We start from the raw sequence: 25,435 nt of genomic DNA, 5'->3' as shown, positions 1-25,435 counted from the left end.
CACACACACACCCTTTGAGATGGGCTCTTGGGGTGTTATTTTATAGGAAATTAAATCTGGGATGGATCAGAAGAAGGATAAGAGCACTAGAGACTTGCAACCAAAAACACTGAGGTTCCAGGTCACAAACTCAGTGTCTACCAAAGCATTCACACCCCTCTGATCATCAGTCATTCCCCTCCAGGAACTCTTCTACTAAGTCATAAATAGCAATACGCTGGGGGAGAAAGTTATCATAGAAGGGTCCCCTAGCACCATAGAAATCTCAGATCCTTCATATATTCACTCCTATTTTTTTCAAGTAAAAAAATAATCATTCAATGGTGCTCTAGATGGTGAGAGAAGGATAGTCTACTTTTTTTTTTTAAACCCTTACCTTCTGTCTTGGAGTCAATACTGTGTATTGGCTCCAAGGCAGAAGAGTGGTAAGGGCTAGGCAATGGGGGTCAAGTGACTTGCCCAGGGTCACACAGCTGGGAAGTGTCTGAGGCCAGATTTGAACCTAAGACCTCCCGTCTCTAGGCCTGGCTCTCAATCCACTGAGCTACCCAGCTGCCCCCTACTTTTTTAAACAAAATATCAATATTGAGAATATTCTGTGGACTATTTCAAAATATTTTAATCCGATTTAATTATATGCTTAGGTAGACCTAATGGCAGAATATTCTAACTTGAGCTAGAAGTTTTAATTCAAGAATAAAAACAACTTTCTTAAATTCTGACTTACTTATTCAGTTAAGGAGAATATTAATTTATGCAGGGATGGCCTTGAGCATTTTGAAAGCCAAACAAAATTTTAAATTCTTCGTTCTCTGATAATACTTCCCAAAGAGATATTGGAGTTCACATGGTTTTAGTTAAAAACTCAGTCTAAGTGCTTATGTTCAAAACCCAGCACTGCTGCTTCTTACTACCTACGTGACCTTATAGAAGTCAAATAAACTCTTATGATCTCAGTTTCCTAAACTGGTATCTAGTGTTCCTTCTGCTTCTGAGTCTTTTGATCTTATGAAATGACTGATCTTATGACAGTGTTATCGAATGGCAGTAAACTTGATGACAACGTTACTGAGGGCAGATAGATGTCAAACTTGGGGAGAGAGAAATTTAAAAAGGGGAAATCTAAGAAAGTGCAGCATCAAGAGAATTTCCCCCACCCCAACTCGGATCACAGGACATACGTTAGCTCTAATGCATCTGCGGTTTGATCTGATGTGAGAGCGGACACTTCCACAAAGTCTACAAGACAAAGGAGAACATTAGGAAGGGATATCCTCCAGAATCCTTCTGGGCTCTGCTTCTTGTATCTTGTCTATTTAATAAATAGCACCAGAGAGGGGACTCTCACAAGTTACAACACAGTTATAGACTCGGAGAATCTTAGAAATGAAAGGAATCTTAAAGATGACCTTAAAATAATTACAAGGGCAGCTAGGGGGCACAGTGGATAGAGCACCAGGCAGGAATCAAGAAGACTCATTTTCATGAGTCCAAATCTGGACTCAAACACTTGCTAGCTATGTGACCAAGGACAAGTCACTTAACTTTGTTTTCCTCAGTTTCCTAACCTGTCAAATGAGCTGGAGAAAGAAAGGATGGACCATGCCAGTATCTTTGCCAAGAAAACCCCAAGCAGGGTCACAAAGAGTTAGACATGCCTGAAAATGGCTTGACAGCAACAAAAAGTATTAGTTTATCTAACCTTCTCATTTTATACAGGAAGAATCAGAGTCCCAGAGATGAGAAGCAATTTTCCTGAACTCAAATAGCTATCACCACTAATTGTCATAGTTGGGAATAGAACCCTTGCCTCCTGACACCCAATTCTAGGGATTATTTTAGGAATCCAACTGGCCATGGGCTCATTAGCAGACAAGGCAAAGCGGATGTTTCATATGACAATAACCCATAATGAGAACAAGTGGGAATTAAGAAGTTCTCTTATTCCTCTGTGCTAAGTCATGGCTACATAAAGGATGTTGATGAGAAATGGGGGGGGGGCTTCAAATAGGAGTTCAGTCTCTTCTAGCTTTTTAAGGTTAATTTTTGTTTTCTTTGCAATCTCTAGTTGAGATAGAAGAGCAGAGAAAGCTGTTCAGCTCACTATCAGTCCTTATATAATTGAGAATGTTGAAGTTGGAGGCAAGAAGCCTGAGTTCATGCAAATTGAAACATCATCTTTTACTTTGTTTCTTCAATGAATTTTTCTCTAATGGAGAATATGTATCTTCTTTCACACCAGGAGAAACATGAAAATATGTATTATATGACAGTATAAATTAGATCCTATTTTCTACCTTCTAGGGGAAAAGGAAAGTGGGAGGGAGAGGGAGAATATTAATTGCAAAATATCAGAAAATGAATATTTTTAAAATTGTATGAATATTTTAAAAATTAAAATAAAAAGCCTGAATTTAAATTGCACATTGGATATTTACTTGCTATAAGACTTTAAAACAAAGTCACTGAACCTTCTGCCAATTTCAGTTTCCTCATCTGTAAAATGGGAATAATAATAGCATCACCCTCACAGGTTGTTGTAAAGATCAAATGATATGTGATTATGTGAACAGATTTTTGCAGAAATCAAATGCTACATGAATGTGAATCATTACTAACTACTAAAGCTTCAAGTTGTTAGAGTATGTAGAGTGCTGGACCTAGAATTCTTTCTAATACACCACACTGAGAAGCAATTGTTTTAAGGTCACATCGTTAGTAAGAGGTAAACAGAAAGCATCTGAACACTGGTTTCCTTTTTTTTTTTTTAACCCTTACCTCCATCTTGGAATCAATACTAAGAATTGATTCCAAGGCAGAAGAATGGTAAGGGTTAGGCAAGGGAGGTTAAGTGACTTGTCCAGGATCACCCAGCTAGGAAATGTCTGGAATCTGAACACAGGTTTATTAATTTCAAGCTTTGCATGCCTTTCATTAAACCAGACTTCCTGACAAACAAAATAATTTGTTGTAATTCATCCCATCCTGACTTGACCAAGGTTACACCATTAATACATGTCTTGGGTCGGGTTTGAACTCAAGTGTTCCTGACTCCAAATCTAGCACTTTATCCCCAGAGCTATCTTTCACCAGCAGCCCCATTTGCAGGATTCGTGGGTGCATGCTATTGATCTAATCAAGGGTCTTAAGGGCAGAAAGTCCTATGCTTTTGTCTCACTGGCCCCTACCCAACTTAGAGTAGCTTCCACATTTTAGGGGCTAAATAGATGTTTGCTGACTAACTAACTACTATTTGTAAACTCACCACCTGAAATTCTAGCCCTGACCCCATTCAATTGGCCATGGTGTTTGACAAGCTGCGTATTTGCTCTTTCGTGCAGGCGCTATTTTGGTGAGAAGATTGGTCTGTACTTTGCTTGGTTAGGCTGGTACACTGGGATGCTGATTCCTGCTGCCTTTGTGGGCTTGTTTGTTTTCCTTTATGGAGTATTTACCATGCACTCCAGCCAAGTCAGGTGAGTAGTGGGGACATCACTGAGCAAGCATCTCTACTGTCGCCATGTTCATTCACTCATGGGATCATCGATTTCAGACCTCAGAGGGTGTCTAGACTAACTCTTCCATTTTAAAGACGAGTAAACTGGGACCCAGAGAGGTCCGTGACTTACTGGACATTATACTAGCAGGAAGGAACAGAAGCACATTTGAACGGGGTTCCTCTTACACAGGATACAATATTGTTCTAGGAGGACCTCAATAGGAAGAGAAAGCAGCCTTCGGTTCTACTCCCAGAGCTAATCCTAGCAAATTAGGTGACCCTATATGGACAAAAGTATCTTTCTAAGCTTCAGGTTTTTTAATGAATGAGGTGGTTATGATAATAACTCACAAGGTGGTGTTGCAAAAAAAATGCCTTTGCCAATCTCAAATCCCTTATATGAGACTCATCATCATCATCATCATCTCATCATCAATCAGCAAGCATTTATTAAATGACCAAAGTGCCAGGTTCTGTGTTAGTCATAAGTATAAAGATAAACTCTCCAATGATTTCTGCTCTCGATTTATATTATCATCATCAATATGAGTTGCTTCCCAATCTTTAGTATTTGGAAGAATAATCTAAATTAATGCAAATTCCTAGCCATGAAGCAATTGGGATGTTGAGATGATTTTTAAGAATTAATTAAACAAATGACTTATATTGTTGTCCTTCAGTAATAATACTCATGTATTAAAGACTTCAAGTAAAAAAAATATTTGCTGCTTCTTTGAATTGCTATGAAGATGATGTTTTTATATGCCATAAAACCATCTAGTGCCACATGAATATGAGCTACCATTATTAGAATAAAAGTCAAACACATTATAAGTATTAATAATTAATATAATGAGTATTAATAAGTATAAGTAATAATGGACATCTAAGTCCTTATTCTCATTATTACTATCTCATGATATTTTTTCAGATGAACTCACTTGAGATGAGATATTTCTAAGGTTTCAGGCATAAAACCCCAAACTAAAATAAACCAGAACCATAATAAATTGAATCCCATTCTATAAAGAATAATGCAGAGCATGCATATGCCTTCTGGGGTCTACTGACAATTGAGTCTATCACACTGATGCTGAAATGGAGGCTTAAATATTTTTTGCTCTTCTCATTATTTGCATTCAAATCTGCTTTTTCTCTTAGAACTATAAATGGTTAAAGATCCATAAGAAGGGGGCAGCTGGGTGGCTTAGTGGATTGAGTGCCAGGACTAGAGATTGGAGATCCTGGGTTCCAATCTGGCCTCAAACACTTCCTAGCTGTGTGACCCTGGGCAAGTCATTTAACCCCCATTGTCTAGCCCTTACCACTTTTCTGCCTTAGAACCAATACACAGTACTGACTCCAAGATGGAAGGTAAGGGTTTTAAAAAAAATCCATAAGAAGTCTTAGAACTCAACACAATTCTCTCTCTCTCACTCTATACACACACACATATGAAAGTCATCTATTTACACACATTCATATTAATAATATCTGCATTCAAGCATGGATGCATATATTATATTGTGCAAAGTTGTATAAGTCTATGTGTAGCTTTGGACATGCATTATTTATGTGGTGTTATTCACTTGTTTCAGTCACATCCCCCTCTTCATGACTCCTTTGGAGGTTTCCTTGGCAAAGACACTAGAGAGGTTTTTCCTTCTCCACCTCATTTTTGCAGATGAGAAGAAATAGAAGTAAATAGGGCAAAGTGACTTGCCCAGGGTCACAGGGTTAGTAAGTGCCTGAGGCCAGATTTGAACTCAAGAAGATAAGCCTTCCAGATTCCAAACTCAGTGCTCTATCCTTTTCACTACCTAGCTTGCTCCTCGTTATGCGTATATATATATATATATATATATATATATATATATATATATATATATATATATATAGAGAGAGAGAGAGAGAGAGAGAGAGAGAGAGAGAGACCATATGCCTATATTTATGGAGAGATACATATAGAGGAATATATTTATTTGGAGAAATATTTTTTATTGTTCTATATTCTTAATATATAAAAACTACACTAAGACTTAGAATACTCTGTGCTCCCATAAAATATAATATACACACATATATATGTAGATATATATATACCTACTAAATATATAATGCTTACATACATGTATAAATATATACTAGAGAGATGAAGACACATGTATATACATATTTATAAATAAAGTCTATATATATCTGTGTGTATGTGCAGACCTTTCTATGATAGTAGTTATAATCTTACTATTTAGTTTTTTTTATTAAAATAATGCATTGAAAAGCTATTGAACACCTTTCATAGGTCTTCTAGTTTCAGGAACGTTGGCTTCATAGGGCCCTAAAATTTTACATCTAGAGCAAAAAGGGAATTTAAACAATATCTAGAACTTGCTACTAGCAGCAATGCAATGATCCAGGACAATTCTGAGGGACTTATGAGAAAGAACGCTATCCACATCCAGAGGAAGAACTGTGGGAGCAGAAACACCGAAGAAAACATGATTTATCCTTTAGGTATATGGTTATGTGATTTGGGGGTTGGGCTTTAAAAGATGACTCTATTACAAAAATGAATAATATGGAAAGAGGTTTTGCATGATAATACATGCATTACCCAGTAGAACTGCTTGTCAACTCTGCTAGGGAGGAAGGGAGAAGGGAGAGAGGGAACATGAATCATGTAACAATGGGATAAATAAATAAATGAATGAATGAATAAATGAATGATTAAAATAGATAAATAAATAAAATAGATCAAAAAAAATATTTCTAGACAAACAGCTTCATTTTATACATGTGGAAATAGCCCCAGGGGAATTAAGGTTTATTAATTTACACATGATATATAAGTGGCAGGGTTGGAATTTGAACTTAGGGATCTGATTCTGAATCAAATGTTTATTCTAATTTTTTTTAATCATCATTGCAGCTCTACAATTAAAAAAATAATTCTTACCTTCCATCTTAGAGTCAATACTGTATATTGGTTCCAAAACAGGAGAGCAGTAAGAGCTAGGCAATGGAAGTGAAATGACTTGCCCAGGGTCACAGAGCTAAGAAAAATGTCTGAGGCCAGATTTAAACCCAGGTCCTACCATGTCTTAGCTTGGTTCTCAGTCCCCTGAGAACCTAGATGGTCCCATTGTTAAAGAAAAAATATACACATCTCAGGCATTTTCCTTTTTGACTCCAGAAATTATTTACTCATCATACCAAATCATTCTGAAAAAAAAAATGGAGCTAAGGACTACAGTAACTCTGTTGAATATCTGTATGAATTTGAAAAGCCTTTCTCAATATTCTCTAAGACCCAGGTGGATTTACTCCTCTTTTACATCATAGATTTAGTGAGTTCAAATGATTTATTAATGGTCCTATAACTGTTAAGCAATAAAACTTGGACTAAAAACAATTCTTTTGACTCTTGGATTAGTGATTTTCTTTTCTTTTTTTTTTGAAAATGTTAATTTAGAATATTTTTTCATGGTCACAAGATTCATGTTCTTTTCCATCCCTCTCCCAACCCCTCTCCCATAGCCGAAGGGCAATTTGTCTGGGTTTTACATGTGTCATTGATCAAGACGCATTTCTATACCATTAATATTTGCACTAGGATGATCCTTTAGAGTCTATATTCCCAATCATATTCCCATCGACCCTTGTGATCCAGCAGTTGTTTTTCTTCTGTTTCTATTCCCACAGTTCTTCCTCTGAATGTGGATAGCATTCTTTCTCATAAGTCCCTCAGAATTGTCCTTGATCAGAATTGAGCATTGCTACGTTACATTCGATTGTACCATAGTGTATCCGTCTCTGTGTACAATATTCTCCTGGTTCTGCTCCTTTCATTCTGCATCAATTCCTGGAGGTCGTTTCAGTTCACATGGAATTCCTCCAGTTTATTATTCCTTTGAGCACAAGAGTACTCCATCACCAATTAATACCATAATTTTGGGCACTGGATAAGACACAGAAGGGAGGATAAGTGGAATAGACTTGGAGTAAGTGACCTCAGCAAGATGGTCTCTGATAAACACAAAGATCCAAGCTTTTGGGACAAAAATCCACTATTTGACAAAAACTGCTGGGAAAATTGGGAAACAGTATGGGAGAGATTAGGTTTAGATCAATATCTCACAGCCAAAGAAAGATAAATTCAGAACAGATGAATAACTTGAATATAAAGAAGGAAACTATAAGTAAATTAGGTGAGCATGGAATAGTATACTTGTCAGATCTTTGGGTAAGGAAAGATTTTAAGACAAAGAAAGAGTTAGAAGAAATTACAAAATATAAAATAAATGATGTTGATTACATTAAATTAAAAAGGTTTTATACAAATAAAACCAATGCAACCAAAATCAGAAGTGAAGCAACAAATTGGGTAAAAATCTTTATAACAAAAAACTATGACAAAAATCTAATTACTCAAATTTATAAAGAGCTAAGTCAAGTGTACAAAAAAAAAATCAAGCCATTCCCCAATTAATAAATGGACAAGGGACATGAATAGGCAGTTTGCAGATTTAAAAAATCAAAACCATCAATAAACACATGAAAAAGTGTTCTAAATCTCTTATAATCAGAGAAATTCAAATCAAAATGACCCTGAAGTACCACCTCACACCTAGTAGATTGGCTAAGATGACAGTAAAGGAAAGTAATAAATGTTGGAGGGGATATGGCAAAACTGGGACATTAATACATTGCTGGTAGAGTTGGGAATTGATCCAACCATTCTGGAGGGTAATTTGGAACTATGCCCAAAGGATACTTAAAGACTGCCTACCACTCTGAATGAACATCCTAGTGCAAATACCAACAATATGGAAATTGATTCTGGTCAAGGACACATGTAATATCCAGTGGAATTGTGTATTGGCTTTAGGAGGGAAGGGGAGGGGTAAGGGGAGGAAGGAATAGAAAATGATTTTTGTAACTAGGGAATAATGTTCGAAATTGACCAAATTAAAAAATAAATAAATGATCAAATAAATAAATAAACAAACAAATGAATAAGTGAATGAATGAATGAATAAATGAATGAATAAATAAATGAAATGTCTGCCTACCCTTTGATCCAGCCATAGCACTGCTGGGTTTGTACCCTAAAGAGATCATAAGGAAAAAGACTTGTATCAAAATATTCTTTTCTTTTTAATTCCCTTACCTTCTGTCTTAGAATCAATATCGTGTTTTGTTTGTAAGATAGAAGAGTTGTAAAGGTTAGGCAATGGAGGTTAAGTAACTTGGCCAGGGTCACACAGTTAGCAATTAACCCAGGACCTCCTTTCTTTGGACCTGGCTTTCAATCCACTGAGCCACTTAGCTGCCCTCAGTGATTTTCCCTTGTAGCAATGTATTCCTTCGGTTTTCTCAGTGGAACTGATTTTTTTAGAAATTTCACTTATAGTCCCTCAGTCAATAAACAATTATTAAGTATCTTCTATGTGCTAGGCCTTTTACTTGATAGAAAGGGAATAGAATGGGATTTCATGGAATGATAATAAATCATCCCTGGATTTGTAGTCAGAGTCCCTAGGTTCAAATCTTAACTCTGCCACTTACCATGTCAGTCATCCTTGACCATCTTTTTTTTCCCCTACTCAATGGCGTTTATTGAGACTGTCTGCTCTTCCAAATTCCTAAAGTCCTCTTCCTGTCTAGTACCTGTCATTAATTTATTGGGAGAACAAAGAAATAATTCCATTTTTAAAGCAAATTCAGCTTGTTAAACATGCAAATGAAATTTGCTATGCTAAATTTAAATTTAGCTGCATAACCAGCATAGCAGTCCACAAAGCATCAAAAATGTTCTTGAAGGGCCAGCTAAAAAAGCATTTCTTCAGGAAACCCTCTCACTGTGTCCTCAGGTCTCTTCGTTCTCTATCTCTACTTCCACTCATGAAGGTCCATTTTTCAAGATTTCTCCATGACAAGAGATGAGAGGGGCGACTATCCTGCCATCCTTGGGAACTTTTTTTTTTTCCTGTCATGTCAATAATGAAGGAATCCTGATACAAATTTGTGGTTTTAAAGTCAAACTCTGTTAGCTAATAAATTAGGAAACAAAAGGGAAGAGGAGATTATCCTCTAGCATGTGAGATAATTCCCAGGGCACTTAAGGACTTGAATTAGGAATCTTTATGAGAGATTTTCTGTGAGCCAAAAGAGGGAGAGGAGCCTTTGCTCATGCCTGGGGCACCCTTGGAGAAATGCTATTGAATTCTTGTTCTAATACAATCACATGAATCTCCCCACAGCCCCAAGAAAATTCCCTTTAACCTTTTGTACAATGAGTTCTTTACAAGTCTTTATCAAACGGATTTCTTGCTGTATTTTATGGTATTACATGACTTTGTTACTTCTGTCACTATAATTAAGATTCTGTCAGACTTTCCATTCTTCCCTAACATAAGCACTGAGTAGTTCAACTGTCAAGATTATAGAGGGAGAGAGCCCTAAATGCATCAGAATTTTGGGTGTCAGACTGGTTCAGCTGTAGGTGTTCTGTGCAGGTGGGAGTAGAATAATCTGCAATGGCAGTAATTTATCAAGAACTTTCTTCTTAGCTGAGAATCTGGTAGAAAAAGAAACTACAGATGTGTTCTTTCTCTTAGTTCCAGCTCAGATGAGCTTGTGTTATGGAAATCACTTTCCAAGTTACATAATGGTAGTTAAGGTGATGAGGATGGAGGAGGAGAAGACTAATGGATCATAATGGTGAGGGCCACAGAATCATAATGGTGAGCCAGTGTTCAACTGGTGTTCTCTCCATGTAAAGAGAAACTGAGGAAGGTTTCCAGCTCTCAGAAGCTAGACTCTTTGGGACAGTCTTATGAGAGGACAAGGAAAAGAACACATTGGGCAGATATGGATGAGTTTGAATCTGTATCATTGGAGGAAATGGACCACAATTGAAAAGATCAAAAATCCAATGGAGTCTTAGAGTAACTGTGGAAACTTTAACACTTGACTACAATCAACTTTAAAAACAATATTTTAAATCTATGTGTTGGTTTCAGATAGCCATCTAGAACAGATTTGTTCATGAGGGAAGAGGAATCACTTTTCATTTTACATGTAGAAGGCCAAATGTGGCAAGTCTTAAATAACAATAGCACACACACATGAACACACACACACATACTACACTGTTTTTCCAAAAGTGTACCATATAGGTAAACCATGAAATTTGGATTTTATGTTACTGCAAATGAAAGAAAATGTATTAATATCTTTTTTTTAATATAAATTTTGCTTACTGAATGGTATAGTTTTATTTACTATTTTAACTCAAACTATAGAAATATCATATGTATACCATTTCTGAGCTTGTACTAACTTGGACTAGAATCCCTTCATGGATTTTAGAGCTTTCCATGTCTTCTGGCAGCTTTTCTGACTAGGCCAAACCCTTGGATGAGAATAGACCTCTTGAGTTTTGTCTCATTCTTCTTGCCCTTCTAGACCTACAGAGAATGTCAGCTAGACATTTCTCAAGTTGATACGATATCAAAAGAAAACAAGTGATTTTTCTACATTGGTCAAAAGCATCATATTCCCATATTCATCATCAGATCATTTAATTTAGAACTGGAAAGGATATCAGGATCATCAAAGTAGAAGGAATCTCAGAGGCCATCTAGGCTACCCCTTTCATTTTACAGATGAAGAAACTAAAATACCAACAAGAAAAAATGACTTGCTTATGGACTCACCTCTAGTAAGCATTCAGAAACAAGATCCAAACACAGGTCCTCTATCTCTGCCACTGTTCTTTATACTATACCAAGTTCTTTCCTATTCCAAAACTACATTTTAACGAAGAGGACAGAAAATCAGACTTGACTTGCCTTAGCTCACAGAGGAACTAAATGGCAATGCCAAGCCTGTCAAATAAATCCTCTGACCTTTAATCCTGGATCCTTTTCACTCTATCACAGCAACTCCCTCACTTTATCCTTCCACTCCAGTTAGTTCTTATGCTGTTAAGCATAATAGTCATTTCCCATGTATTAAATTCATAGAATCATAGAGTTAGTAGGACATTAGAGATCTTCTAGTCCAACTCATATGTTTATATTGTTTTCTATTGGGAGTTGATTTTTTTCCCAAAGTAAACTATTTTTATGAGTTTACTTACCAAGTTGTTCATCTTTAAGGAAATCTTATTTTACTCAAGCCCATACAGAAATATCCTTGAGTTCTTCAAACCAGTTTCTTCTTAGCTAATGTAAATCTTCCCTCTAGTGGTTATGAAAAATCATGCATAGTAATTTCTGTTCTTCTATGATAGCTGGAAATGTTACCGGTGCCTATAAGATGGTACACTCCCCCATATACATATGTGTGTGAGTGCATATATAGATATAGATATAGATATAGATATAGATATAGATATAGATAGATAGATAGATATAGCAGCAGCAGCAGCAGCAGCATCACTATCCTATAGAAGATATATAGTTATTAGAGGGCTTTGGAAGTTTGAAGTATAAATCATGTTCAAAATGGTCCAACCATGGCATGATTATGAGCAAAAGTTAAGTATGTGTGTATTTTATGTGTTGGTGTCCACATAAATGAATACTAATATTGCCTTTTCTTTGTCTGAAAGCATTGATGTGTTATTTTATTTTTGCTTTCTTGATAAATATGCACTTGGAGCAAGAAATTCAGTCTTTCATTTTCCTGATTGTACTTTTCCTATAATAACTGTTTTAATATAGTTTCTTCAAAAGTCTGCTTCAAGAATTAGAATGTGGTGCTTTTTTGGCTGATAGAGGATCTAACTTAAAGATGGAGTAGGGTGGGAGGAAGGGACTATTATTTCCAAAGTGGTTTATTTTTCTAACCATTTAGATGTGACATCACCTTCTCTCACCTCTGTGAATCTGTCCATCTTCTGTCCCCAAATGGGGACCTGGAATGCCCTCTCTCTACCTTCCCACCTGTTGAAACCCTTCTCTGTCTTCAATATCTGGCCAATAGGCCAACATCTTTATAAAAATGTTCTTCATCAATTAAACATTTTTAAAACATTAATTAGATACTGGGACAAATGATAAATTTTGAAACTAGATGCAGCCACACCCTTTCCAATTTCTCAACACTCTTCTTGTGGCCTTTCTTGTTAATTTGTCTTAATTTGGGTACATAGGATGTCCTGTTAGAAGGGTATAGATATAGATCTCTTTTCTAGGGCTTTCATTTGAAAGATAATGAAACTAAGGTCTAGAAAATTGAGTTACTTTTTCCAGGGACATTTGTTTGTAGCAAAGCTAATATTCAAATTTGGATTTTTCTGACTGTTGCTGTTTTCACCATACCTTATTGCCTGAAGTAAAACTGTATTCTCCTTTTAGAGAGTCCAACTTATTCAACCAGTCAATAAGGATAGAGTTGTCAGTTTTATGTGCCAGGCACTGAGCTAAGGACTAGGAATGCAAATGCAAGCAAAAATGAAAACAACTCCTGCCCTCCAGGAGCTTACATATTAATTAAGACAATACATGAAAGGAAGCTAAAAATACAACTCAAGACCATTTGGAAATGAAGAGATAAAGGGTCTGGATGTCCTAGTTGTGTGGAGGTTCTAAATTTTTAATTAACTACAATCTAAAGGAAGGAAACTAAGGGCAGAAGTTACAGATGAGATGTGAGAAACAGGATTGAAGTAAACTTCCATTTTAATGAGCTTTCTGTGACATGATGGAGAAGTCAAGGGGAGTAAGGTCTATCGTTTCATGGCAATAAACACATTTTTCCATGTTTCTTTGCTGACCTTTCCAAAGTAATCACTTAAGAAAAGTTTACAAAAGAGGTAGATTAGAGGCAAACCTGCCAAACTCCTCTGACATTCTCCTGCGAACAACTTTAAAATAACACCTCAAATTGAATTTTGGAGTAGCAGAACCAACAAGAAGTCAGGATAAAACAAATCTTGCATAAGAAAATTTAGAAGGGTGGTAGAATAAATTTGTGACACCATGGTAGAGGCTTGTCTGGAGCCCACACACAGTGGCAGAAATAGCAGCCAAAGGGGCATTACCAACTTCAAGAGTTTTCAACCCAAAGACAGTAAGGAAAAGTGACATCTGGTCAGAAAGAAATTATAAGAAATCCTTTGCTGGCACTGGGTGAAGATGGCACTGATTGGAAACTACTGTCCATACAAAGTTCTGGGAGAGAGTTCTGTGTTTCAATTCCAAAGAAGAGAGGTATAACGGGGGGGGGGGGGGGCGTAAGTCACAAGGGAATAGGAACCCTGGTCATAGCTCCAAGGAAAAAAGGAGTGGTAGCACCTGTGACTGCAAGAGACAAGAGGTCTTTTCTGGGTAGTTACCAGAGCTCAGACCAGGAGAGGAATGACAATACTACCCCACCTTATATCACACCTCCTTTGAAGCATGAAAAACTTATAGACCCCCTAAACTAGCTCTAAAAACAGTATCTCAAAGAAGTCTGAATCTAGAGACAATGCCTCCTCACCCTTAGATGAGTTGAGCCCATCTTTAACATAGATTTCAAAGTCAAGAAATAAACTGAAAAAACACAAAATAACAATAGAGTGGGTGGAGTCAAGATGGCAGTATAGGGGCAGAGAAAGTTCAGACCTCTGAAAACCCTTCCTTACTGATTACAAACTAAATGCTCCCAGGGGACTGTAAACCAAAATCTACTACAGTGGCAGGGAAGACCAAGACAGAAATGCAGAATAAGACAATAATATGAAAAGAGCTACAAACAAAGCATCAGAAAACATGCTTATTGATCTCAAACCCAACAAGAAATCCCAGAAGAGATAAAGAGATGAGAGTGATAAAGGGAAAATTGTGAAAAGAAATTAAAGTATTATAAAAAATATGAAAAGAGAATTAACAAGCTCAGTAAAAGAGGAGGCACAAAAATACTGAAGAAAATAATATCTTAAAGATAGAATTGGCCTAATGATAAAAAAGGCAAAAAATTCCAATAAAGAAAATAACCACCTAAAAATCAAAATGGACCAAATGGTGTAAAGAATGCAATCTCAATAAAAAAAATAATTTTTTAAAATTTATATTTGGGCAAATATTAGCTAATGATTCTCTGAGACACAAAGAAACCATCAAACAAAGTCAAAAGAAGAAAAAAAATAGAAGAAAATTTGAAATATCTCATCAGAAAAATAGTTGACTTGGAAAATAGATTTAAAAAGAAACAATTTTTGAATCATTTAACAATTTGAAAGCCATGGAAAAAAAGACTCTAGATATCATCTTTCAAGAAATTATCATGAAAAACTGCTTTGATATCTTAGATACAATGTGTAAAATAAATTGAAAAAATCTACCCATCACCTGAATGAAATTCCCAAATGAATACTCCCAGGAATATTATAGCTATATTCCAGAGGTTCTAGTTGAAAAAGAAAATACTTCAGTCAGTCAAAAACAAACAGTTCCAGATATTCCTGAATCAGTTAGAATCACACAGGATTTAGCCACTTCCAAATTAAAGAAGTGGAGAGCTTAGAATTTGATATACCAGAAGAGAAAAAAACTAGTATAAAGCCAAGAATAACCTATTCAGCAAAACTGAGTATAATCCTTCAAAAATAGAAATTTTATGAAATAGATGTCTTTTAAGCATTCTTAATGAAAAGACCAAAGGTGAAAATTTGACCTTCAAACACCAAATTTAAAAGAAGCATAAAGGTAAACATCATAGAATAACCATAAGGGATTCAATAAAATTAAACTGTTTACATTCCAATAGCTAGTTCCTAAGAACTTTATCATTATTATGGCATTTAAAAGGAATTTATGGTGTGCAGCAAGGTGGCTCATTGAGATTAAGGTGGAATTAAGAGACAGAGCTAGAAATGAGAGGTCCTGGGATCAAATCTAACCTCAGATACTTCCTAGCTGTGTGACCCTGGATAAGTCACTTAACCACCATTACCTAGGTCTTACCACTCTTCTTCCTTGGAACCAATATAAAACATTTAGTCTAAGGTGGAAAGCTAAGGGTTTAAAAAAAAAGAAAAAAAATTAAAGGAATTTACATAGATAGAGGGCATGTATATGAGTCAATATATTAGAATGGTCTCAAAAAAATAAGATAAGAAAAAGGTATATACTTGGAAAAGTGGGAAGGGAGAGGTAGAATGGGGGAAATTTTCTCATATAAAAGAGGCACACAAGAAATTACTTTTACAGTGGCATGTGGAAATGGGGAGGTCTTCAGCAGGGAATGCTTGATGCTCTTGCTCATCAGAATTGATTCACAAAGGAAAGTGGAAAAAACACACACACATTCACATGTGTATATATTCATATATGTATATAATTACATATGTGTATATATTAATACATATATACACACAAACTTGGTTGTGTATAGAAATGTAATCTACCCATTTGGGGAAAAGGAGGGGAAGGGATAAGAGAAGAGGAGGAGATAAAAGATAGGGAAGATTAAAGGAGGCATCTGTTAGAAGCAAAATAGACATTTAAGTAAAGAGAATAAAAGGGAAAGAGAATAAGAAGAAACAAAAAAATGAGATAGAGGGGGAAACTCAATAATTATAACTTTGAATGGAGGGAAAAATATGAATGGGATCAGCTCACCCATAAAAAAGAAACAAAGCAGACTGAATTAGAAACCATAATCCAACTATATGTTGTTTAAAAAAGACATACTTGAAACAGAAAAACACACATAAAGTTAAAATAAAAAGCTGAAACAGAATCTAATAGGTTTCAGCTGAAGTACAAAAGGCCTGGGTTACAATAATGATCTCAGCTAAAGCAAAAGCAAAAATAGACCTAATTACCCATTTAGAAGAAATAATCACTGAAACCACATTTTGATTAAAGAAACCATAAACAATGAAGTAATATAAAAAATGTTATAGCAAGTTTCTCCAATAAAAGCCTCATTTCTCAAATATATATTGAGTATAGACTAAACAAAATCTATAGAAATAAGAGCCATTCCCCAAATGACAAATGGACAGTAGATATTAACATGGTGTTTTCAATAGAAGAAATCAATGTCATCTATAGTCATATGAAGAAATGTTCCAAATTACTATCAATTAGACAAAAGTAAATCAAAAGAGCCCTGAAGTACCACTCCAGACCTATCACAAATGATAAAAACTGTGAGAGAAGAAGGAAAGATATACTAATGAATTTTTGGTGCAGTAATGAACTGATCCAACCATTCTGGAGAACAATCTAGAGCTAGACCCAAAGGGTTAAAAAGTATGTAATTCCTTTGTCCTAGAAATACCATTACTAAATCTGTATCCCAAAGAGATCAAAGAAAAAGGAAAAGAGCTTTTATGTACACAAATATTTATAGTAACTCTTTTGTGTGGTAGCAAAGAATTAGGAATTGATTGGATGTCCATTGATCAAGAAATGACGGAAAAATTTGGTTGATGTTATTATAATGAAGTACTATTATGATATGAGTAATGATAAGCAGAGTGTTTTCAGAAAAAAAAAAACATAGCAAAACCTACATGGATTGAGGCAAAATCAATTGAGACAAACCAGGAAATCATTATGCACAGTAACAGCGATGTCATAATAGTGATCAGCTGTGAAAGACATGGCTACTCTGATCAGTACAAGGGTCCAAAATAATTCCAACGAATCCACCTTCAATGAAAAATCTGACAAAGACAGTGCAAATTAAAGTATAATTTTATTTGCTTTTTTGCTTATTTTATGATAAGGCAAATGTGGAAATATGTTTTTCATGATTTCACACAAATAATTAACATAATTGTCTTGTCTTCCCAGTGGGTGAGGGAGGAGTTAAAAGGAAATAATTTGAAACAGCATTTTAAAAGAAACTAATATTTAAATAAATATTGCAGTATTGTTTGCATTATTTAAAACAACACATTTGCAATTATTTGAATTCTTCAGCAAAGAAATCTGCCAAGCCACAGAAATCCTGATGTGCCCAATGTGTGAGCGAAGCTGCATGCTCCAGAAACTTAATGAGAGCTGCATCTATGCCAAGGTGAGTAGAGAATGTGTGTGTGTGTGCATGAATGAGTGTACCCTATCCCCAAGTCATTTATTGTCTCCTTGGATGATATAACATTTCCACAAAAAAAAAAAAGTGAATTTAGGATGTGATCAAGGGAAAAAAGAGTAATGTAAAATCTAAACAATGGAATCAGTTAGGTGAGAAATTTGAGGCCATTAAGCAAGGCATTGTAGAAAAGGGAACATTCAGTTGGACTTCAAAAAATCACATATAAAGAGGTAGAAATGCAGAGTGGAAAGGTAACCAGGGTGAAAGGAGAACATCTATAATGTGAAGCAATGTGGAAATGTGAGAGATAAGGAGGCATGTTCAAAGTAGACTGTAGTTATTCAAGATGTAAGATTGATGAAGGAAGGAAAGGAGGAATGAATGGATGGAAGAAAAGAAGAGGAAAGAGGAAAGGAAAAAGGATTATGAGAGACTTAAATAGAAATAGAAGGATTTTTGGCTTTATCCTCAAGCAATGTGGAGTGATTAATGGTTTTTGAATGACAAACTGTTTTGATCAGTTTGGGCCTGGGGAAGATTCAGTTAGTAGTACTGTAGGATGATGACAGACAAAATTAACACTTGGAGGACTAATTTGGAACTGAATTGAGTGGTAGCAGTGACTGTGAATGATGATGAGGGGCCAGATGATACGGATATTTTAGACAGAGAATTGACAAGATTAGGCAATAAAATGGATATGGAGGATGAAAGTGGGGAAGAATCAAAGATGACTCATTATATAATAATTATGTTTCTTTTAGAAATAATATTTTATTTTTTCCAATTGCATGTAATAAATGTTTAATATTCACTTTTTAAAAATTTTTTAGTTCAAAATTCTCTCCATCTTTCCCTCTTTTCCCCTATCCCTGAAATGACAAGCAATTTGATATGTTATACATGTACAATCATACAAAACATATTTCCACAATTAATTGTGCTTCAACTGAGGCATATTTAGTCCAAAACCAAAAAAATGTCATTCATTTGGAGCTATTTTTCTCTTGCCTTTGTTGTTATTTTCAAGTGAAACGATTTGTTTTAAATAGCTATTATAGCAATAATAAATTTATATTTATGATGGTCCAAGAATAACCACTGGAGGCTAGAAATTAGAATGAGGTCCTCTAATAAAAGGATACCTATTGTTAGGGTGCTTCTCTCTTTCCTTTCTTCCTTATTTACCCTAATTGTGGCAAATTGAGATTTTACTTTTGTTTTTATGGTTCAGTGGGAATTATAAGAAAAAGACTTTTTAAGGATCATCCTAAAATGCTAGGTGAGAGCTGGAAAGGATCCTGGAAATGTTCTTATAGGTCAGCTATTCTAACCCCTCTCTTTTTCTAAAGAAGGGACAATGGACACCAAATAGCCAATCTGAACAGGAATAGAGTATGAATGAGTTTTCTCTTTATACCAATGTAATAGTTTCTGAGTGCTAACTTAAGCACTGCAAAAGACATATTTCTAAAAGTGGTGGTATTGGTGATGGTGGTTGTGAAGATGATGATGAGAAGGAGGAGGAAGAAGAGGATAGAAGGAGGAGAAGAGATAGAAACAAGCAAGAATGCACATAAAATTTTCACAGTCCTTTACTAATGTTATCTCATATGAGCTGGATACTGATTCTGACTTACTACTACAATAGACATAATTTCCTCCATGTAACAGAAGAGAAAACAGATTGTTTACATGACTCTCATTTTGGTAAGCTACTTTTTTTAGGGTTTCATGTAAGTTATAGGAAACAATCATAGATTAGAGGTAGAAGAGCCTTAAAGACCATCAAATTTTCCTGGGATGGAGATGGAAAAATTAAACTCTTATAAAAAGAAATCTAGACCATGTTAAAATGAAAGACAGAATAAACACTTTTAAACAAAAAATTAAAATAATACATCACCTTATGGAAAACCTTGTGGTATTAAGATTAGCAAGCTTAATCATCCTAAGAAAGGGCCATAATCTCTCACAAGAACCTCCCAATCTGTTAGGACTATCAAATCCTCTATTCCCTTGACAATCTCTTTGAAATCTCAAGCAGAATCACCTCTACACTGTAATAAGAAATCATAGTGGCAATTTAGTGGTGTTTCTATGACATGTATATGTTAAAAAAATTTTTAGTGGATGGCTTTAGTCTTTTTTCAGTCTATTTTTAACTAAAAACTAGAATTTACATACAAATTAAGGTTTGCAAGTAATTTATAAATATTTACTTATTTAATTCTTACAACCCTGAGAAGCAATTGAAAGTGTTATTTCCATTTTACAGATGGGGAAACTGGGACAGAGACTAAATGACACATCCAGAGCCACACAGGTAGTAAGTGTCTGAGGCTAGATTCAAAGTTGGGTCTTCTGATCCCAGACTCTACATTCTATCCCCAGTAAACCAAACTGCCTAGAATGATTATGCCATTTCACAACTCCATTGATAATGCACTTATTTACCTGGCTTCCCAGAGTCCCTCTAATATTTGCCATTTGTATTTTTGAGAACTTCAAAACTAGGAAACATATTTAGTGTAGGATTTTGTTTTTCTTTTTTTTTCTTATTAAAATAACTTTTAAAATAAAAGTACTACATCAGAAAAAAGCGTGTGTGTGTGTGTGTGTGTGCGTGTGTGTGTGTGTGTGTGTGTGTGTGTGTGTGTGTGTGTGTAAAGAAGTAAGGGAGTTCAGGTACCTCCAGTGCAAAACAATCAGACTTGTCTCTATATATATTGTGTGGCCCAGGATTTTAAGAGGTATGGTAATTCAGGGAAGGTCCTTTGGTATCTAAGTACCTGGTGGCTCATTTAGAGAGGACATAGGGTACTCAGCTTTGTCTGGGACATTTCAGGGGCTCATTATCAGTTATGAAAATGGGATGCCAGCCCATGCTTTAGTAAATGCACCCAATAATTCCTTTTTTCCTTCCTCCTCTCCCTCTTTTTCCTCTCTTCACCTTATTATTGGTGAAACACTTCAAGTTTTCCAAAGTATTTCTCAGGTATTAAATAGAGTGCACTTCTTCTCCAAAGTATGGGGCCACCGGCATTTTCTTAGGAGGGTGGGTCATTAGGGATGGTGAGGGAAGCGGTCATTTTGTTTTTGTTTTGACTCCTGGGAGAGAATGAAGAAGAGAAGTTACAAAATAGAACAAATCCCCTCCAGAGTCTTGTTCCAATTGGGAATGATGTGCTCAATAAGCTAATATCTTAATGATTTCAATTTTGCTTAAGTCTTTTGCAGAAGTGAGCCACTACAGATACAAATACAGGGAATTGACTATTTAAACTTAGTCCAATCTTCTCCTTCTGTGTAAATCCAGGTCCCTGAATACTCATAAAGAGCAGACATGGATGAATTCCAATTCATGGGCAGAGTTGTTGATCCTGTTGTTTGGAGAGAGGTGCTTTATTATTCTTAGTCTGGGTTACTGGAGTGACTCAGTTGGAACTTGGTCCCTACAAAATCTTCCCTCTTGGTTTTTCTTTGCTAAAAATCATCTTATGTCTCTGCACATATTTTTTTCTCCTGTGTGGCTATTAGTAGCCAGTATTTATATAGCCCTAAAATGTTGGCAATGACCCTGGAAAGAAGGTGCTGTAATTATCTCCATTTTATTATGGGGAAAATGAGGATTGAAGGGTAAAGGGTTATCCACCTAGGAAATGGCAGTAGGATTCAGACTCAGGACTTCCTAACACCAAGGTCAGCATCCTCTCCATAGTGCCAACTACCCATCTCTCAGTTCAACCAAATGGAGAGTGGAATAAGCAACAGTAACCTTTTTGTGAAAGAAATGTAACATTGTCTTGTCTCTCATCGAAGGGTCTTTATAACACTCATTTTTCATGTGTTCATTTGTTGCAAGAAGGGGCAGAATCATATAGGGCAGAGTGGGCCCACCTTGAATACTAGGAACTCGGGTCCTGCCTTCTGCCTCTGATGCTACTTCATCATGGGGCTATGGACAAATGACAATCTCTTTGTGACCCCTTTAAATCCTCTAAGATTATAAATTGAATAAAATTTGCTAATCTATATTATTGAAGGGAATTTCTACCATGGTAGTTCCCTTTCAGAACGAATCCACAGATTTAGATTTGGATTTTTTTCATGTGGCGCTATATAGTAAACCCATTTTCAAGGCAGTCAGATAGAAATGTTAGATGAATGGCTTAATGTTCATATCTAGCTTTGCATATTTATTGGCAGGAGAGATATCAGGAAGGGGTAGACAAGGAAAAAAAGAATTTAATGCTGGCAATTTGCTTAAATCAATATGTAGCTATATCTAGGAATATTTCAAGGCTATTATGACTCCTAAGAGAATTAGCCCTACAAAGATTTCCTTAGCTTTTGCCCAGCAGGGGGAAAAAATCATTTCTTCCCTGCTTGACAACTTCACCTATAACTCTAGGATGAATCCTGTGCTTTTGGATGTCTTCTTGATACTTTCTTTACTATCCACTGTATGATGATATGAACATAGAGTGAAAGAGACTTTGGAAATCCCAATCATCTACAATAAGAGGCATCAAGTCATTGATTTTCAGAGCTGGAAAAGCCATTATAGAGAAATGATATTCTATTCCCAGAGTAGCCATATAGAAAACTCCAAAATGAGCTCTCAAATAGAACATTTCACAATTGTGTTTTCAGCAATGACATATTGCTTACCGAATACCTCTCGAGCCTTCCATTTCATCTTTCTACCTTCGTAATATGCCTCCACTTTATAATCTAAAATGTACATTACTTCCTAATGCTACCATTCAGCTTTGTAATTGGGTAGCAGAATGATAGAGAAAACATCATAACACCTACACGCACACGCACAGACATACATCCTCATACACATGCATACAAATAACAAAAAACAATAATGAAACAGGAAACAATTATTCAAATCAAGCAGTAAATTATCTTCAAAACCTCAGTTACTAACAAACATTTGGCCAAGTGATACAAATATGATTTTTTTGATTGTTCAAACTTCATTCTTCAAAAATGTCTTAGCTGTGTCCTAACAACATAGACTTAAAGGAATGGGAAAACTCAAATCTATTACTTCTTTTGGATGTTGAAAGTTTTTTTTTTGGTACCTAACAAGAGATAATGGGAAATAACTATATTGTACAGGCCATCAACCATATGGGGAACCCAGGGATGATCATGTATATACGTTAGAATTGGGGAATGTTGGGTAGAAAGTCTTCAGTACTGTATTTGTTTATTTTCCCAACACAAATCCTTCCAGATTGGAGAGATTGAGTATCTCAAGTCTCAAACTACATTCACCCCATCTAGCTGCTACAGAAAGTTTTAGTACAATGTTGTAGTGAAAAAGAACTTCATTTAACAGATGAGGAAATAAAGGGAAAATGAGGACCAAATGGGGGTATCCTTTCCCACCCAAAGTATAACATTAAATATCTAAAAATGTCTGTGTAAAGATAACTTCTCATATACAGAAAGCAAAAATAAAGAATATTGTTTCTCAAGGGGAAAACAAGGAACCCTAATATATTACCTCAGAGGTATCAACATTGAAGGATTGTTTGAACCAAGAATCTCATTCCTGTTTAATTTTTCTTTTAGGTGACACATTTGTTTGACAATGGAGGGACAGTCTTTTTTGCTATTTTTATGGCAATATGGGGTAAGTTTTCTTTCATTTCTTCTCTTCTTTCTGGCAGAACTTCTATGGGGTCATAGCAACTCAGATGAAAATGTGTCCCTTTGTCAATATTTATGAATCAGTTTAACAAAGAATATGAATCTGGAGTTTTAGTTGGCCTCCTTAACTGATGTATCTTAAATTCATCCTCCATAAATTAAATTTTACCAAACCCCAGGGTTGCTCTTGGTAAAGGCTAATCTTTTCCCCTGGCCCTTCCCCCCAAATCCAAAATAAAATGGCACACTATAGCATCTATGCAAATAGAAAGATGTTAGAGTTGTTTTTGGTTTTGTTTTGTATTTTTTTTCCTGGATTTTCTGCTCCTTATCATTGATGAATTCTAAAAAAGGAGAGGGTGTTTTTAGTCACTCTCATTTATGATCTTTATATTTATGGTTTTTCCAGGCTGTATCTATTTAAAGAGCTTACAATATGTGGATCCTATGCCAATATCGCATTCTGTATCTAGGCTAGCAATAGTGATCTAACAAGCAATACCATTCCATCTCAGGATTTTCGTTTTGTGCTATGTGAGGGGGTGCAAAGCATTTCTGTTTTTGCTCATATTCTTATATGCCCATGTGAGAGGTTTCCTAGGTACTTCTCATGAGTCCTACATCCTATCATATATTTAGAAAGAAACCTTTCTGTAAACTTATGGAATCATAAGCAAATTTGAATTTCTTAGGTCCCTAGCATTGCTTTTCTCAGAAATGCAATACTTCTTTCCTGGATGAGGTCATTTTAACCATGTCCCTGCTTCCCCAAACCAGCCATCTCTTCCCAGAAAATGGCAGATTTCAGGTGATATGATCCCATTGAGAGACAATGGATCAGCAGGTGTGGAAAAAGCAATAGAGCTGAAAACATATTTTTATCATGTTCTTTATTTTCTTTTAGTTCAAATATTGCACCAAATTCTTGACAGCCCAAGGAGATGTATAGGATGACCAGAGTAGTGATGGGTCACAAATATAGTGGAAAAACGAATATCATGTGTCTCCTTTGAAAAGAAGCCAGACGTGATAATCAAACTAGAGAACTGTGTTGAATTGAGGGTGTGAAGGAAAAATGAGTGCTAAGAACTTTGGAATAATTTCTAGCTGACAGAAGCTTCTTTCAAATCAATGAGCCTTTAAATTTCATCACCTACTCTTGTTGAACAGGGTGTTAGGTGATCACCTCACATGATATGCTATTAATATGAAATTCTATGGCAGCCTTCATTCAGTAAATATTGTCTTTTTTTAAAGAAAGTAAGGCTGAATATAAGATATCTTAAAATGGAGGATTTGTTTAAGAGAGAATAATTTAAAAAAAAGACTAGTGGACTACATCTCATAGCTTTCTATATGATTAACCCTCCTCATCAATCTCTTTATTTTAAAATAGACCAAATGTCTATATGACTGCTATTCCCTAACATCACAATCAAGCTTTATCTGACACAATCCTGGGTGAGAAAGGAAACTCTACAATCTGAAGCTCTCTTTCCCCTGGGTTATATAAAATAAGGATTTGGGGTGAGTCTTAGGTGGAATTCTTTCTCCTGCACTTTCCATGTTTTTCTCCATGACTGGGTCATCATGGGCCACAGGGTTGAGGAAGCTGGAGTCTCCAAACTCATTCTGTAAATGTCAGTTGTATCATGAAATTGGAGAACTGAAATAGGGTTAACTTTGCCCAAAATTCCTTGTGCATTGCTAGAGATAGCAAACAATTCAGGACTCCAAGAAGTCTGTGAACTCATCTAAGATGGGTCTATTTTCTCTAATATTAAAAATGATAACCTATCCAAATATGCCTCTATGTGTGTGCAGATTCACATCATGTATTTATTTATTCATCTATTTATTTATAATGCATGCATGCATTATATGTGTGTATATAAACACATGTGTACATATGTGTAGACATATATGTGAATGTATATGCTCATACATCTACATATATGCCTCATATAATATATGTGTACAAAAATGTATACACACACACACACTATGTGCAATTTGAGTCCAAAAGTCTTCTATTCAAGCCTAGCTCTGATTCTTTCTAGTTATCTGACCTTGGGCAAGTCAACTCTGAGTGCGTCTAAACACCTCCATAGGACATGACTGTTACATTCCTAGTGGTTTTCATTCTATTTCTATAGGAGCCCCCATCCTAGGAACCCCTCCTGCGAATTGTAGCTCTTCCTTATGTTCACATGTATT

At 35.6% G+C, this 25,435-nt stretch overlaps 1 protein-coding gene across 6 annotated transcripts in view; it reads left to right on the top strand.

Annotated features, from left to right (window-relative positions):
* ANO3 (anoctamin 3) overlaps positions 1 to 25,435 on the top strand; it is a 616,473-nt gene that overhangs the window by 499,592 nt on the left and 91,446 nt on the right. For all 6 annotated transcript variants that reach the window (XM_007497186.3, XM_007497185.3, XM_056802002.1 and 3 more), the window contains 3 exons: positions 3,342 to 3,476; positions 17,431 to 17,527; positions 23,141 to 23,201. In XM_007497186.3, coding sequence (XP_007497248.1) covers positions 3,342 to 3,476; positions 17,431 to 17,527; positions 23,141 to 23,201 — 293 coding nt within the window. The remainder of the gene's footprint in view (positions 1 to 3,341; positions 3,477 to 17,430; positions 17,528 to 23,140; positions 23,202 to 25,435) is intronic.

Source organism: Monodelphis domestica, chromosome 6 (assembly GCF_027887165.1).
Source record: "Monodelphis domestica isolate mMonDom1 chromosome 6, mMonDom1.pri, whole genome shotgun sequence".
NCBI classification, from domain to species: Eukaryota; Metazoa; Chordata; class Mammalia; order Didelphimorphia; family Didelphidae; genus Monodelphis; species Monodelphis domestica.
The sequence above is the reverse complement of the archived record's forward strand: the minus strand, read 5'-3'. Positions and strand labels throughout refer to the sequence as shown.